Source organism: Artibeus jamaicensis, unplaced genomic scaffold, assembly GCF_021234435.1.
Source record: "Artibeus jamaicensis isolate MK-2021 breed Jamaican fruit bat unplaced genomic scaffold, CSHL_Jam_final contig_1044, whole genome shotgun sequence".
Taxonomy (NCBI): domain Eukaryota; kingdom Metazoa; phylum Chordata; class Mammalia; order Chiroptera; family Phyllostomidae; genus Artibeus; species Artibeus jamaicensis.
The window spans coordinates 130,272-148,583 of record NW_026521208.1 but is presented as its reverse complement, the minus strand read 5'-3'; the positions used below and the strand labels follow the sequence as shown (position 1 = coordinate 148,583).

Sequence of the window (18,312 nt, the reverse complement as noted above, 5' to 3'; positions counted from 1 at the left end):
CATCCCGGATCTCCACCTACACTGCAAAGGCAAGAAATACAGTGGCAGAGAAAGTTCCAATGTGTCTGTGTTTCAGCCTGACATCCTTCAGGGTTCTCTCCTTGCTAGTTCCATCAGAGTTACACCCTTAATCCTCTTTCCCTTGAAGTCCTGGCTCCTGCTCTTCCTAATTTAAGTTCTTGATGCCTCAGAAAACATCACTGTCATAATCATATGCAGGAAAATAACCAAATATTTAAAATGTAGACCAATTTTTTAAATGACAGTTGCCAAATTTAAAATATTTTAATAATAACTATGTAATCAGTCTCAACTCCTATATTTTAAATACTTTGCCAATACACTGGATTCTACAATAAAATTTTGTCTACAAGTCCTGATAATGGAATACAGAAGTTTATTTCATCTATTCAGATTATCCGTCATGATCATATCCCAAGTGCATGCAACACGCAGAGAACTTGAAGAAGGGCTCATTTCCTTGTGCAGCATCCTCAGAGGGAGGGACAAGAATGGGCTTTCTCCACAGGTAGTAACAGGAGAACATAAAGAACATACAAAGGATGCCGTAGGCCTAGAGCATCTTTCAGTATCCTCTGTATGTCTCAGGTGAGGTGACTTCTCAGATTGCTGTAAGCTCAGTTACTTTTTAACTGTAAGGCTCTCAGGAAGGTCTCTCCTTTTCCAGCCTCCTTCTAAGAGCAGCTTTGACTTCTCTGTTCCTCAGACTGTAAATCAGGGGATTTAGCATGGGATTGAAAAGGCTATGAAACAGAAGCATGTATTTCTTTTTCTCCTGGGGGTCCCCATGTTGGGGTCCAACATACATGATAATGGCTGTGCCATAAAAGAGCCCCACCACACAGAGGTGGGATGAACAGGTGGAGAAAGCTTTCCGGCGCCCCTTTGCTGACTGGAACTTCAGGGCTGCCCACACTATGTGACTGTAGGAGACCATAATTGTGAAAAGTGGTCCTACTAGCCCCAATGCTGCCACAGCAACAACCGAAACCTCATTGAAGTGTGTATCTGCACAGGCAAGTTTGAGAACAGCTAGAATTTCACAGAAAAAGTGATTCACTTTCTGGGGACCACAGAAGGGCAACAGTAAGAGTAACACCATATCTACTAGGGTTAGGAGGACTCCTATAGTCCAGGAAGCCACTGCCAGGGTGAGGCAGACTCTCCAGCTCATGATGGCAGAATACCGAAGGGGCAGGCAGATGGCCACATACCTGTCGTAGGACATCACCACCAGGAGAAGACATTCGGTGAGAGCAAAAGTCAAGGATAGAAAGGTCTGTGTCATGCAGCCAACAAAAGAGATGGGTTGGGATGGGCTCAGAAGGTTGACCAGCATCTGGGGCACCGTGTTGCAGGCATAGGCTATGTCAACAATGGTCAGGTTGGAGAGGAAGAAGTACATGGGGGTTTGCAGTCGGGAGTCCAGTGAGATGAGCCCCAGGATGACCCCGTTGCCCAGTAGGGTGAAGGCATAAAACAGGGAGAAGAGCCCAAACGGGACCAGCTGCATCTTTGGGCTGAGTGAGAATCCCACTAGGAAGAACTCTGTGACAGAAGTCTGGTTGCCCCCCATTGTCCTGGGAAAGAGACAAGGGAGAGAGCTCATCATGTCTGAGTTCCCGAGGGACATGTTTAACATGGTAGACCTGTGTGTGTCACCATTTCTTCCCTCAGAAAACATCTTCAGTGACACTTCTGTCCTGTTTGTCACTACTAAGCGAATCCTATGCACTGCAAATGACACAGAAAAAACTTTTTTTATCCTGATCAATTAAATTCTAGTGTTGTATTATTGTGTTCAGTAAATCTTAAGTTTATTTCCAAACTTCCAACACGGTTCAAAACACATTAACACACCTACTGCCTCGCTAACAGTGGACACTTTCCTCAGTCAGCAGTACTGCTTTGGGGTCCTGCCTGGGAGGTGTCCCGACCCCCGGTGCACACACAGCCACCATAAGGAGGGGGCTGTGGGCCTGAGCCTGTACCCAACCGTGAGGGTGGGGAAGACCAGGCGCCTGTGGGAGATCTTCCTATCGGAGGATCTCACAGATTTGTGCTTTTTCAATGACTTACTGGTTAGCTGTGTATTTTTACTGGCAGCGTCATCTTGAATTGAGTTGAGAGAATGGCAGGCAGACTGCCACCACTTTAGCTGGATTTAAAGGAGAGAACTATGTCTTTTGACTTTTGTACCCACAGATGTTCTACTCTGATCATGCTGTTTCATGGAAAGATATTACCCATGACACATTATCCTTATATGAATATTCATGCTCTATGTATGTTGTGTGGATCAAGTATATGGTATGTATACAGTAACATATTCATATATGGACACATATGCCCTTCAATCCTTATTGTCATATATGTATATCATGTGAATATCATGTGCATATAGGTATACATTATGTGAATATAATCCTTATTATATTCTTATCTGTATATATTTATATTCTATACCTGTACATTTGTGGAGAATTTATATGTTATGTGTATAGGTACACACACATACAGAAACATGCACTTGATTCCCTATTATGTACAAAACTAGTTGCTATTTTCTATATTATTTTCTACTCTACTTCACTAGTAAAATGCTGGTTGAAAGATTTCTTGATGGGTCTTGGCCTGGGATTTAAAACTACTGATCAATATCCAAGGAAAGAGCTTAAGCTCTAACTATATACTCATACCATTACAACCTTCGACATATTTCACAGCTTAACTCTAACAGGAAAATGATAAATTTTATTGATAAATTTCATGATAAATATTATTTATCATGAACCTTTACTTTCTGTGGTTTATCAATCTTTAGAAAAGTACTTCTACCAGGGTTGGAATTCGAAGGTTTGACTTGTAATCATTAAACCACTGCTTCTGTTTCCTTGTCTGTCGGACTCCATATCCTTCTTCAGCCCAGCACCCATCTTAATTTCACTAAAATAAGAATCTCACAAAAACCCATAATTTCAGTCCCATATCGATTCTCCATTCAAATTTTTGCATAAGTTAATATTTGCAATTTTTGATAAGCAAAAGTGTGAAGGCTTCATCCTGCTTCAAAGGAAGAATCAGAATTCACAGCAGAAACCTTCGAAGATGATTTTATCTTAGTTCGAGAAATAAAGCCACAACAGTTGGATCACCTTCATGAAGAAAGCTGGTTGTTTTAGTAGGACCGAGCTTTAAGTCAGTGAATGCTTTAACTCAGAGGTTTGGATTCCCATGTTATGGGAGAAGGCAAGCAAGAAAAATGCTCAGATCTCTTCCAACTACAGGATTCACTGGCCCTAAATGTATAGAAAAGTGTTAGCCCTTTTTGTTTCAGGTTTGTTGCCACATTTGGGGTGAAATAAGACAGCAAAGGTATTTCTAAAATGTCCTATGATGGTCACAATAACCTAAGGCAGGACCAGTGACTGTCATGTCATCTTCCTCCTCTCTGCTGCAGTAGCTAAAACACAAAACAAAGACCCACAGACATTTACTGAACATGTTCCATGTTCATTCACACGACTGGGCTGAGGACAGAGAAGACAACTCCTATCTGCTGGGGTACAGAACCTGCTTCGAGTGACAGGACTGTTAAAAGGACTCAAAAGATGATAATTCTCATCTTCAAATAATGCACCAAGTGAAAGTTCACTTCCAAAAATACAACTTTCAAGACACTCTTCTGTATCAAACTCCTTTTGTGGTCAAATTGGTTCATTATGTCATGAAAACATGACTGAGTTTCATGGCACAATGGAAATACTTCCAAGCAACTCTCTCAAACAGCTAATGTATCTTATCATTTAAACAAGGAATTCTACACTAAATGATCAACCTCAGGTGTCTCTAAATGACCTGGTGACTGAAATTATCCCATTAGCTAAGTCTATAAACAGCACCACATGGCATTGACAGACAATAACAATTCTGTTCTGAGATTTTTTATCACAGCCTGTCTGAATTTGAATAGTGAACAAAGACTGGACAACATATGGAACTTACCACAGACTTACAGCTACATATGAGAAGACCAGTAGAATGTGACTGGGGTTAAGCAAAAATACACTAATAAAGAGAATAGTATCTGTGAGTTAGTGTTGAAATTGCTGTCTCATCAGGCTCTCTTAGGAGAAAGGGTGCCTGACAAGAAGAGATGATTGATTCTCTGCTCCACTCCACCACCTCTCAATATACTTCTGAGTGTTTGGTGTAGGGAGGGATAGAGAGCCACCAGGGACACTGCCATCAGCTCCCTTCCAGGGGAAAGGGGCTCTCCAGGGACTAATCTCTGGCGTTCTCCACAGGGACATTGTGGAAAGATGGTGGTGTTGTGACTCCTTCACTCACTGTGGCGTGCATATTCATCCATGTAGAAACTCTAGAATAATTTCTGGGACTCCTTCATACATTACAATGACCACACCTTGCATTCATTATGGCTCAAGAACTCAATTTCCCCACCTACTAACCCTCCAGATAGAGTAGGTGCTACACAGAGCAGCTTGGGCCCAGAGGTTTTTCCCATCCTCTAGCCTAGGCTGAGTTTTATCGCACACCTGACCTCAACATGTATCCTCTGTATTTTTTCATCAAGTCACCACAAGGAACACAACTCAAAAGTAAAACCAGAAACCAGAGACCAGGTAGCAGGACCTGTACAAGGGGCCAGGACAAGGGGAAGGCATCCCAAGGGGACTTGTTAAATCCTGTTTGGTAGGATTTCACTGCAGTGCCAAAAGGGAAGGAAACTCTCAACAGGAAACAATCTCTATCTTATCACCTCCAGAGACTCTGAGTCAAGGGGGAAAGAGACAGGTTTCCCCTCAGACTCTGACTACTACTGTTGCCTCTCCTTCCTGAAATGGAAACTGACCCCCTTTTTGAGTTCTGGCCAATGCAACTGAGACAATTTGGTGGTGCCTTGGTGATTTACATTTTTCTTTTCTTCTCTTATCTACCTCTATCCTTACACTGGATTACAAAGGTGGTGGAAGATCATTTCCCAAAGTTATTTCAGTGTACATGCCGACCTATAAGGAAACAATAGAGGGACTATTTCAACTGCCAGAGCATCACCTGCAGTAGGTCTGAGATGGGCTTTCCACCCTTAAACCTGTCCAGTGAGAGGCTCATTGGTGACGGGAGTCCAGACACTATCCTCACATACTGCAGAGATACGGTGCCCTCATACTGATACTGTCATTTTTAAATTTCTATTTATTGGTCATATAAATTTTTGTTCCTGACATTATTTCATACATACCATTCCCCCTTTTTTTTTCCTCCTCTGTTGAATCTATTATACTGGCATTTGTAAAAAGACCTAGGTTTATATTTTAATGGTCTTCATTATTTTTTTATTTTTTGGCAATAAAATTTGCTCTTATATAAACTATATTATAACTGTATCTTCATCCTTTATTATGGTATCCTCCTGAGTTAAATATTTTACCTTTTAAGTTTATCTTGATTTGCTACTAAATGTAATTTACACTCTAAACTTGCTATTTATTGACCACTTTGGCTGCGCATCTCAAGACTGATATTCAGAATTTTCACCATTAACATCATCAGAAAAATACAAATTATGTAGAAGTACACTTTTAGGTTTCAAATATTTTTATTATCTTTATTATTTATTTTTAATTTATAATCCCTGCTGTGTAAAATAATGAATCCTTGGGGTATTGATTTTTGAAAAATCTGAGGGCTTTTATTGCTTTGTATATAGTCAATTTTGCAATTTTTATATTAATTTCCATGTAACATATTCTCTATTTCTCAGGCATAGGATTCTTTTCTTTTAATTTATTTTTTAAAATTGATTATGCTGTTACAGTTGTTCTATTCCCCCTTCATTCCCCTCCTGCCCCCCCCATCCCCACCATTACCCCCCTTTAGTTTATGTCCATGTGTCTCAAGTCCTTTAGGTTCTATATTTCCCATGCTATTCTTGCCCCGCCCCATCTATTTTCTATCTACTGTCTTTGCTACTTATTTTCTCTACCTTCTCCCCCCTTCTCCTCCTCCCACTCCCCTGTTGCTAACCCGCCTTGAGATCTTCATTTCTATGTTTCCACTCCTGATCTAGCTGTCCTTTTAGTTTGCTTTCATTTTAGGTGTGGTTGTTAATAACTGTGAGCTTGTTGTTCTTTCACTGTTCATGTTTCTTTAACTTCTTTTTCTTAGATAAGTCCCTTTAACATTTCATATAATAAGGGCTTGGTGATGATGAACTCCTTGAATTTGATCTTATCTGAGAAGCACCTTATCTGTCCTTCCATTCTAAATGAAAGTTTTGCTGGATAGAGCAATCTTGGTTGTATGTCTTTAGATTTCATGACTTGGAATATTTCTTTCCAGCCCCTTCTTGCCTGTAAGGTCTCTTTTGAGAAATCTGCTGACAGTCTGATGGGGACTCCTTTGTAGGTGATTGTCCCCTTAGCTCTTGCTGCTTCTAGGATTCTCTCCTTCATTTTAATTTTGGCTAATGTAATTATGATATGCCTTGGTGTGTTTCTTCTTGAGTCCAACTTTTTTGGTACTCTCTGAGCTTCTTGGATTTCTTGGAAGTCTATTTCCTTTGCCAGATTGGGGAAATTTTCTTTTATTATTTGTTCAAATAAGTTTTCCACTGGTGGTTGTGTCTTTCCCCCTTATGGTACCCCTATAATTCGGATATTGGAGCGTTTAAAGATGTCCTGGAGGTTCCTAAGACTCTCCTCATTTCTTTGAATTCTTGCTCCTTGACTCTTTTCTGTTTGGCCATTATTCGCTTTCTTCTGGCCCACTCCATTGATTTGAGTCCCAGTTTCCTTTTCATCTCTATGGGTTTCCTGTGGAATTCCATTAATTTCCCTTAGTTTAGCCTTCATATGTTTCTCTAATTTGTGGCTATAATCAACCAGATCTGTTAGGAACCTGATGACCAGTGTTTTAAAATGTGCGTCTGATAGTTTTGCTATTTCTTCGTCGCTTAGATTTATCTCTGGCGCTTTGAGGTCTTCCTGGGACATTTTTGGTCTGTTCTGGCCCTTTAAATGTGAGAAGCGGTGCCTTGGACTCCCAGGTCGCTGGGTTGTGACGCTGTATGTGGGGGCGTTGTCAGAGCGGGGAAATGGCGGCGCCCTCTACTGCCTCAAGCCACGGGGACCAACGGGCCTGGTCCAAGCGCCCACTCCCTCGCCTGTCTGCTCGCCCACAGATAGGCAACCGCAGTCAACACGCAGCACCGCCTCCCCACTGTCTCCTTAGCAGTCGCTCACCTGGTGGGTTGCTCGGTGGCTCACTAGGTCCAATCCTGGGTTTGGAACCCGTGCGTCTGGATTCGCGCATCTGGATTCCGCGCCTGGGTCCCTCAGACCGGAGTCCTGTGCAACCCCTCACGAGACGCCGGTTTCGCCCCTTACCGGTCGGGCTGAAGAATTTCTTGTTACCGGACTTCCGAAAAGTTCAATTTTCCGTGTTCTGGTTGTGTTTTCTGATGCTCATATTTAGTTGTCCCTAAACTTGGTGTGAGAAGGCACGGCACATCCACCTATACCTCCATCTTGGCGGAAGTCCAGGCATAGGATTCTTTATATATTTATTAGGGAAAGCTTCTTAATCTTGTTATCAGAGCTTGGATATCACATTTTTCAGTGTTATCAATTTGTTTCTGAAGGCATTTTACTCAATTCCCCACTATAAAGTAAGATTTACAAATCTTTTCAATAGACTTCTCTGGTGATTTTTCCATTTTGTGACTATGTTGTCACAGCTATACATATTAATGACTGTTACACCTTCTTTGTAGGCTATTACCTTTATTATTATCTCGTATCTCTTATTATACCAATTCTTTTTGCCTTATATAGATGTAAATATAAATATCCGTCTCTTATTCTATTATTGAATCACCTAATTATATATTTGCAGAGGATATGTTCTTCATTGCCACTACCCCAGCCTGTGTTTTGGATTGTGTTTTTGTTGCTCTTATCAACTTTATATAGCTGTATTTCATGGGTTAAAAAAAAATCAATGTGAAAATAAGAGTATCTAATCTATTTGTATTTAATTTAAATATTGAGACATTTAGACCTCTTATCACTTGGGTTTTCTGGATAGCATCCTTTCCTTGGCTTTTATGCTTCTTTCCTCTGACAGCTTTATAGACAAAGGCTATTGTGCACTGTCTGGCCTGGCTCCCCCTTAACTTTACCTCTGATGTTTTGCCCTTCGCTGGAGACCAAACTTCTGAATTTCTTGGGTATTTTCACTCAGGGTACAAGTATACACATGCATTCAGCACAATAACAGGATCATTATGAAAAGCACCAGGTAACTTTAGAAATATTTTATACTAGTGTTCTGTCCTTCCATTCTCATTCCTGCTCACACGTTTTTGATTGCAATCATTTGTGTTAAGTGTCTTAATTTCAGAGTGTTTTCTCACTTCTCTGTGAATCAGATGGGATAAAACAGGGAACAGAAATGGTGCTGGTGTGGTGCGATATTAGACACACTTTCATACAACACAATGGTTACAAGGATACTGAGGAACTATAACACTAAACACAGAGCTCTGGGATGAACAAACAGAACTTTGTGAAGTTACCATCCCTAGGGTTCAAGGACACACAGCAGAAGGTGGGTGCCTAGAATCCAGAAGGTCAGAGGAGATGTGGTTCAGGCTTGACCCTATGAAGAGAAGAGGTGCCCCAACTGCACTGTGGACCCAGCAGGAAATGCTGAGCCCGGCTCTGGGAAGCTGAGTAACTAAGGCTGGGCAGGGGGCCTTCACTGCCACTACCAAGAGCTGTTGGGCAAGGCTGACAAGAACAACAGGCAGACAGGAAGGAGCAAGGTCCTTTTCCCTGCTCCAGGCCCCCAGTCTGTTCAGAGCTCCCTACCTACACAACATCAGAAATTGGAAGCCACTAAAAGAAGTAACCTGCCCTGGCTGGTGTGGCTCAGTAGGTTGGAGTGTAGCCCTATAAATTGAAAGTCTGGGGGTTCGGTTCCTGGTCAGGGCCCATACAGAGCTGGGTTGCGGGTTTGGTCCCAGTTGGCACACACACAAGAGGCAACCAATGGATGTTTCTCACATTTATGTTTCTCTGCCTTTCTCCCTCCCTTCCCCTCTCTCTAATGAACAATAAGCATGTCCTTGGGTTAAGACTAAAAAATAAAAATTGTAAGTACAAATGTCCCTGTTTGGTTAAGGAACATTGTCAGCTGGATACCAGATGTAGGGGTCTCTAGTTTATCACTAAACAACAACCTCCACATCACTCATCCTGAAAGTTCATTAAGGGACAGACACAAGAATTACTTGAAAACACTAACGGGAAGGTGAGGTTTAGATGTGATGCACAAAGAGTTTTGCTTATTCTTTACCTTGAAGCAAACATGCTAGCTAATCACAGACAGCACTAAAGACAGCACATAATCTCTTCCCTCTGAGGTCCAATCTTTGCCACACTGACAGCTCAGACCCAGAGGAGAATCAGTGCTGCTCCCTAAGTGTGGACGACCAGAGGGATGGAGGGCTCAGCAGTGACAGCAACTCAGTAGAAGTCGGATGTTTGCTACTTTCTGATATGTGCATGCATAAAACAGACTGATAATAGGATGTTCTTCCTGGACTGGTTAGGATGGTTGGATGACACATTGTGTGTTGAGTGCTACTGATGGTCAGTGCATAGCACTGGGTGAGGGATGGACAAATACGGTAGCTGTTCTCATTACAGCCCATCTGATCTTCATATTCACTGAGCTCTGCTGCCCACAGGAGCTAAGAAAGAGTTGGGTGGCTTTTCAAAATGATCCTTTATTCTATAGTATTTACAATAAAGGCAGAGATAAAATTTAAGGGTATTTTTAAAATTCTCAAAACTCCAGTAGCTAAATTTACTTCCGTTTTTTAAATTTTCATGTATACCATAATTTAAGCATAGTTGGTGTACAAGCTCGCACTGGTTAGACAATTTCACACATAAACCCAGTGATGTGGCACCTCCAAACCTTCCTAAAGCACAAAGCACAATTTTTAAAAGTTATAAACAGTTATCATTCTACCACCCTACAACCAATATTATACTGTGTCATAGATTTTACTCTTTACTGCATATATGTGTACCATAATTGCAATTAAGTGACATTTGCAATTATTGGTTCATTTCCCTTTAACTTTTATAATAACTCTTTCCTATATATGTATAAAATCTATACAGTCATCATTTTAATGCCTATAGAAATAGCTCATTGAGTTAAGTGGTATAATTGGTCAATTTATCATTTGCTCACAACTTTCATCTTAAAGGTAATTTTAGTGGGGAAAAGAGAGTTACGGTGAGTAATCATTACTCCCCAAGTAAAGGGCACACACCTACTCTTCTGAGTCAGTCTCCTATTCAATCTTGGTGTGAGATAAAGACTCTGGAAGCAAGTGGCCAACCTCACCTCAAAGGGGTGAGAAGGTACACTCTATGGTACCACCCTCAGGGACCAGCTAAAGTCTGTGGGATACCACCTGGCCACTGTGTTTGACAAGTAGAAGGAATCAGTAAAAGTCAGTCTGGCTTGTGTTATTTCATGGGATGCTTATCACCTCCCTTTTCCAAATGTCTTGTCTTCTTCTTTAATGCATATCTTGGCTCCTATTTTCTTGGATTCTCCATTATTCAAGTTCATAATCTTTCCTTATCTATACATGCTCAGATTTATAAACCTCTATTTGTTTCACAGATATTCTTCTTTTAAAACTGTAATTTTCAAAACTTTTATACTTGTCAAATAGACAATACATTATATTTGTATATTTGTTATAGAGGCAATTCACTAGAATTGGATTTCAAAAATCAAACATGCACATAGAAGAAAAACTTTTTATTATCTCTGTGAGTTTTCCCTCAATAATTGTGTAGTATACATATGGCATTAGTAATCTTTTCTTCATGTACTATGAATTGTAAATATTTGCAAGCCAATAAATACACAACAAAACCTGTATTTTAAGAAGATATTCTTTAATATGCATGCTCCTTATTAATATGTATTTTACCTGTCTCCTACTGTTGGAAATTTTGGATGTTTTCAATATTTACCTACCACAAACTAGCACTACAAAGAAGACTCTTGGCTCACATAATTATTTTTTTGGATAAAGAATAAATGGGAATTTAAATTCCTCTTTAAATGGGAATTACTGGATCACAACTCACTTGCAATGTTCATCTCTGCTATTATGTACCAAATTGTCCTGGGCAATAAAAGCACAGTGTGGTATTACCTATTTTCTCAAAGCTTTACCATGAAAGAGAAAGAAGACTCATAGATAGAGAGCAGACTGACAGGTATCAGAGGAAAGGGACTTAGGGGGCTGGGTAAAAAAGTTGAAGGGACTAAGCAAAAATAAGTAAATAGATCAAAGGCATAGACAAAGACAACAGTATGGTGATTACCAGAGGCAGAGAGGAGTAGGGGGAGGTAGAAGAGGGTAAAGGGGCAACAAATGGTGATGGAAGGACACGTGACTCAGCGTGGTGAACACATATTACAATATACCAATGATGTATTACAGAACTGTACACCTGAAACCTACGTAATTTTATTTTTCTTCAAATTTTATGTATTTATTTTTAAACAGGGGGAAGCAGGGGAGAAAGAGAGGGAGAGAAACATCAATGTGTGGTTCCCTCTCGTATGTCCCCTAGTGGGGACCTAACCCACAATGCAGGCATTTGTCCAGACTGGGTATTTAACCAGTGACCCTTTGGTTCTGAGGCCACCACTCAATCCACTTAGTCACATCAGCCAGGGCTGAATCCTATATAATTTTATCAACCAATTGTATCTTCATTTTAATATATACTATTATATCGGTCCTGATAATTTGGGGAATTATTTTTAAAGTGTCTGAGAATGTTTACAAAGACACTTTAATGCTGTGTTCTAATTATGTTGGTCTTTTTTTTTTAAACTCCTCAACACTTCAAAAAAGGAACTAAGTTGTTAAAACAGTTCACTCAGACTTCCGCCAAGATGGAGAAGTAGGTGGAGGTTCCACCTCACCTCTGTGCACAACCAAATCTAAGAACAACTATTTTTAACAGCAGTCACAACCAAGCCACATGGAAAATCGACAATACGGAGTCCAAAGGACAACTAGATACTCGGCTGGACCGGTACAAGGAGCGAGGCCAGCAGCGGAGCAGGTTACCAAGAAAAAATTCCCGGGGGGTGCGCGGTGCGCGCAGGCAACCGAGGGCGCTGATCGCCAGTGAGCTGGCTGCCGGAGCGCACAGGGTAGAGGCGCGGTGGGTCGGTCGGTCGCGCGCATTTACGTCCGGAGAAACCAGTGAGAAGGGAAACCCGCGCGGTGCAGCAGGCTCGCAAAATTAGGATCGGATGAGCAAGCCCGAGGCGTTTGAGTCACTGGATGCGCTGGGCTAGCGGAGAGGAACGCCATTGCTCCCTCTCTGACCCCGCCCCCACACACAGCGTCACAAACCAGCAACCTGGGTCGCCCCATCCTGGTAAACAACTAAGGCTTCGCTCCGCTCACTTAACAGCACGAATAGACCAAAAATGGCTCTAGGACAACTCAGAGCCCCAGAACCGATAGACCTAAGTGATGAAGAAATAGCCAGTCTTTCAGATGCACAGTTCAAAACACTGGTTATAAAGATCCTTACAGAACTGGTGGATTTTAGTCACAAATTAGAGAAACCTATGGAAGCTAAATTAATTGAAATGAATGCTGATACAAAAGATACCAATAGTAATGGAAAGAAAATTGGGATTCAAATCAAGGGAGAGGACCAGACGGAAGAAAAAAATGATCAAACAGAAAGGAATGAAGAAATAAGAATTCAGAAAAATGAGGAGAAGCTTAGGAACCTCCAGGACATCTTTAAACGTTCCAACATCCGAATTATAGGGGTACCAGAAGGGGGAAAGGCACAACCACCAGTTGAAAAATTATTTGAACAAATAATAAAGGAGAATTTCCCCATTCTGGCAAAGGAAATAGACTTCCGAGAAATCCAGGAAGCTCAGAGAGTCCCAAAGAAGTTGGACCCAAGAAGGAACACACCAAGGCACATCATAATTACATTAGCCAAGATTAAAATGAAGGAGAGAATCCTAGAAGCAGCAAGAGCTAAGGGGACAGTCACCTACAAAGGAGTTCCCATCAGACTGTCAGCTGATTTCTCAAAAGAGACCTTACAGGCAAGAAGGGGCTGGACAGAGGTATTCCAAGTCATGAAAACCAAAGATCTACAACCAAGATTGCTCTACCCAGCAAAACTTTCATTTAGAATGGAAGGTCAGATAAAGTGCTTCTCAGATAAGACCAAATTCAAGGAGTTCATCATCACCAAGCCCTTACTATATGAAATGTTAAAGGGACTTACTTAAGAAAAAGAAGATAAAAAAGATGAACAGTGAAAGGACAGCAAACTCACAGTTATTAAGAACCACACCTAAAACAAAAGCAAACTAAGAGGATAGCTAGATCAGGAGCAGAACCATAGAAATGAAGATCTCATGGAGGGTTAGCAACAGGGGAGTGGGAGGAGGGGAAGGGGGGAGAAGGTACAGAAAATAAGTAGTATAGACAGTAGATAGAAAATACATAGGGGGGAGGGTAAGAATAGTAGGGGAAATACAGAATCTAAAGAATTTGAGACACATGTTCATGAACTAAAGGGGGAAATGGTGGGGGAGGGGTATGCAGGGTGGAGGGGAAAGGAGGGGGGAATAGAGCAAATGCAATGGCATAATCAATAAAAAAAAAACAGTTCACTCAGAGGAGACTTCTAGTTAGAAACTGGGGACTTAATAAAGATTACTGACAGGTGACTAGACTGGCAGTCTTCTTCCTCAGAAAGGTCTCTCTTCCAGTTCCCCACTGTGAATACATCACCAGGTGACCTTACAGAGCTGATTTGCTGCTGCTGGAGCTGGCGCTGACTTTCTCTGGGCTTTAAGGCAAACCTACTTCCATGTACATGGACCAATGCGCACGGTGCATCAGTAAGTGAATGAGCTAACCTGCATAACTACAAGCACTGTGGGCCCCAAATCACCGTACTCAAACCTTTGAGTGATCTCCTCCTCATGACGAGAGCTGTTTTTGCAACCGATTTGAAAAATGAACATGAATTCCCCTGAACATTTCTTTTTAAAACACTTTTATTTTTTAAATAATTTTATTTAGTTATTTTCTTTTTTTTCTAATGTAAATACTTTATTTATTTATTTATTTATTTATTTTTTAAATGTATTTAGTTATTTTTCAAGTACAGGTTTTGTCTATTTCTCCCATCCCAGCCCACCCTGCCCCATGCTCCCCACCTCCCTCCCATTTCCACCCCCCTTAGTTAACGTCCCTGTGTCCTTCATACTTGTTCCTCCAAGTCCCTCCCCTTTTCCCCCTTAAATTCCCTTCCCTCTCTCCCCTCTTTTTTAAAAATTGTTGTTCAAGTACAGTTCTCTGCCCTTTCCCACAGACCCTCCTACCAGCCCAGCGCCCCCCACCTCTTCCTTGTGTTTCCACCTCCCCTTGTTATTGGCCATGTGTCCTTTATAATCGTTCCTGTAAACCCCTCACCCTTGCAGAACAACCCCTCCATCCATCTATTCCTGCTTCTCATGACTAATATGGAGTTTTCGGGTCCAAACCAATATATGTCACAACATTCAGGCTTTGTCTAACATCTCTACATTCATGACATTTCATGAATGCATCAAGACCTATTTCTCTGGGACTTAACCCTTAAGGCAGGCACCTAAAATAAATTTATTTTACATATAGTAAATGTAAATTCCATAGAATTTAAGTATAATGCATCATCTAGCAACTAGGAGAACTTGGCAAAAATCCCAGCTTTTCCTAAGTTCAAAATCATTGCTAAATTTTAACCCTTTTTTTTTATGTAGTAATGTCTAGGTACATAGCAGACTTCCTTATAAAACAGAAGCTTAGTAAGAAAGAAATCCTTATTTTTTCCTCAAAAACTCTTCACACACACACACATTATTTTAAGAGTAAATATTTCCTTTTGTCCCACTTTAAGTGTTCAGGTTGAATGTAATATATAAGTTGAGGATACTTTTGAAAAGGTCTCTTTATACATCATTTCCCACGACCTCTTAAACTGTGTTCTATTCAAAATTGTGTTGGATTTCATATTAGAGTAAAATGGTTATTTAACTCACCTCATATCTCTTACTTTAAAGAGCAAATTATTACTGATTATTTACAGCCTCCTATCATTGTTCAAACAGGCATCACAGTATAGCACAAACAAGGACAACCCATTCTGCTCTTATTTGTGAGAATGCTCTAAGTTTTGGTTATTTTCCATAGGAGACAATTGACTGAACCAATGGGAGAAAATGTGCATTCTCCCAAGGACTCTCAGCTACATCGATTCTGCCTTCTTCCTCTCATCCCCACCATCCCGGATCTCCACCTACACTGCAAAGGCAAGAAATACAGTGGCAGAGAAACTTCCAATGTGTCTGTGTGTTTCACCTGACATCTTTCAGGGTTCTCTTTTTGTTGTCAGTTCCATCAGAGTTACACCTCAATCCTTTTTCCCTTGTAGTCCTGGCTCCTGCTCTTCCTAATTTAAGTTCTTGATGCCTCGGAAAACATCACTGTCATAGACATATGCAGGAAAACAAGCAAATAATAAAATGTAGACCAATTTTTTAAGATGACAGATGCTAAATTTAAAATATTTCAGTAATTACTATGTAATCAGTCTCAACTCCTATATTTTACACATTCTGCCAATACCTTAGTTTATTCATTACAATTTTGTCTACAAATCCTCATTACGAAATACATAAATTTATTTCCTCTTATTCAGAATATCTCTCATGACCGTATCACAGGTGTGCACACCATGCAGACAGCTGGAAGTGGGGCTCATTTCTTGTGCAACATCCTTGGAGGGAGGGAGCAGAATGGGCTTTGTAAGGAGGTAGTAACAGGAGAAGTTCATGAACATGCAAAGGATGCCCTGGAACAAGAATATTCCTATGTATCCTGTGTATGTCTCAGGTGAGGTGACTTCTCGGGTCCCTGGAAGCTCAGTTACTTTTTGACTCAGAGACTCTCACAAAAGTCTCACCTTTTCCAGCCTCCTTCTCAGAGCAGCATTGACTTCTCTGTTCCTCAGACTGTAGATCAGGGGATTCAGCATGGGATTAAAAACACTGTGAAACAGGAGGAGGTATTTCTTCTTCTCCTGGGGGTTCCCATGTTGGGGTCCAACATACATGATAATGGCTGTGCCATAAAAGAGTCCCACCACGCACAGGTGAGAGGAGCAGGTGGAGAAAGCTTTCTGGCGCCCCTGCACTGACTGGATCTTCAGGACGGCATGCAGAATATAACTGTAGGAGACCACAATGGCACACATTGGTCCCACCAGCCCCAATGCTGCCACAGCCACAACCACAACCTCGTTAAGGTGTGTATCTGCACAGGCGAGTTTCAGAACAGCTAGAATCTCACAGAAGAAGTGATTCACTTTCTGAGGACCACAGAAAGGCAATGGTAAGACTAAAACCACTTGTACTAACGTCAGGAGGACTCCTAAAGTCCAGGAAGTCACTGCCAGGGTGACACAGACTCCCCAACTCATGATGGTAGAATACTGAAGGGGCAGGCAGATGGCCACATACCTGTCATAGGACATCACTACCAGAAGAAGACATTCGGTGAGAGCAAAAATCAAGAAGAGAAAGGTCTGTGTCATGCAGCCAGCAAAGGAGATGGGCTGGGTTGGGCTCAGGAGGTTGACCAGCATCTGGGGCACCGTGTTGCAGGCATAGGCTATGTCCACAGTGGCCAGGTGGGAGAGGAAGAAGTACATGGGGGTGTGCAGTTGGGAGTCCAGTGAGATGAGCCCCAGGATGACCCCATTGCCCAGCAGGGTGAAGGCATAGAACACAGAGAAGACCCCAAACAGGAGCAACTGCATCCTTGGGCTGAGCAGGAATCCCACTAGGAGGAACTCTGTGACAGAAGTCTGGTTGCCCCCCATTGTCCTGGGAAAGAGACAAGGGAGAGAGCTCAGCAGGTCTGAGTGCCCGAGGGACGTGTTTAACAAGGTAGACCTGTGTGTGTCATCGTTTCTTCCCTCAGAAAACATCTTCAGTGACACTTCTGTTGGTTCACCACTAAGTGAATCCTATACACTGCAAATGATGCAGAAACATTTTATTTTACCTTTTTAATTAAATGCCAGTGTTTTATAGTGTTCTGTAAATCTTACATTTATTTCCAAACTTCCACCACAGTTCCTAACACACTAACACGCCTACTGCCTCCCTATCAGTGGACACTTTCGTCAATCAGCAGGACTGCTTTGGGGTCCTGCCTGGGAGGAGTCCCGAGCCCCAGTGCACACATGGACACTGTGGGGGGGGGGCTGTTAGTCTGGCCCTGTACCCACACACGAGGGTGGGAAGGAGGACCAGAAGCCTGTGGGAGATCCTCCTATCAGGGATCTCACAGATTTCTGCCTTCACTAGATGATTTATATGCTAGCCTTGTAGTTTTTACTGGCAGCATCATCTTGATTTCAGCTGAGAGCATGGCAGGCAGACTGCCACCACTTTAGCTGGATTTAAGGGAGAAAACTTTGCCTTTTGACTTTTGTACCCACACACATTCTACACTGTTTCATGATCAGATATTACTCACCACATACTTATTCCTATATGAATATTTGTATTCCATTCCTGTATGTGTGAATAAAGTATGTGGCATGTACACAGTTACAGACACACATATATGCACACACATGCCCTTACACTATTATTATGTGCAATTTTGCATGGTACTTGCTATTTTCTATAATATGTTTTAGTCTACTTCACTAGTAAAATGCTGGTTGAATGATTTCTTGATGGGTCATGGTCTGGGATTTAAAACCACTGATCAGTATCCAAGGCTAGAACTAAATCCTTAGCTATATACTCATACCTTAGAAGTTTTAACATAATTTAAAGGTTAACTCTAAGGGGAAAACATTACTCATCATGAATCTTTACTTTCTGTTGTTTATCAATCTTTACAAAAGGACTTCTCCCAGGGTGGGAATTCCAAGGTTTGACTTGTAACTATTAAACCACTGCTTCTGTTTCCTTGTCTGTCTGACTTCATATCCTTCTTCAGTCCAGCATCCATCTGAATTTCACTAAAATAAGAATCACAAAAACACTCGAATGGTGGTCCTATATCAATTCCCCATTTAAACTTCCTCACGAATTACTATT

At 41.4% G+C, this 18,312-nt stretch overlaps 1 protein-coding gene and 1 pseudogene across 1 annotated transcript; both read right to left on the bottom strand.

The window, feature by feature from the left end:
• Positions 1–664: 664 nt before the first annotated feature.
• On the bottom strand, positions 665–4,052 carry LOC119045816 (olfactory receptor 13-like). Its single transcript, XM_053662986.1, has 2 exons — positions 4,027–4,052; positions 665–1,601 (listed from the first exon to the last, which is right to left on the bottom strand). Exon 2 carries the CDS (start codon positions 1,595–1,597, stop codon positions 665–667), a length of 933 nt encoding a protein of 310 aa, XP_053518961.1. The 5' UTR covers positions 1,598–1,601; positions 4,027–4,052.
• A 12,036-nt stretch (positions 4,053–16,088) lies between these two features.
• Positions 16,089–17,183, bottom strand: LOC128627044 (olfactory receptor 13-like; annotated as a pseudogene).
• Between the last annotated feature and the right edge of the window lie 1,129 nt (positions 17,184–18,312).

Bases quoted from the DNA above. Each gene is read 5' to 3' on its own strand.
- LOC119045816 (XM_053662986.1), bottom strand. From the start codon at position 1,597: ATGGGGGGCAACCAGACTTCTGTCACAGAGTTCTTCCTAGTGGGATTC.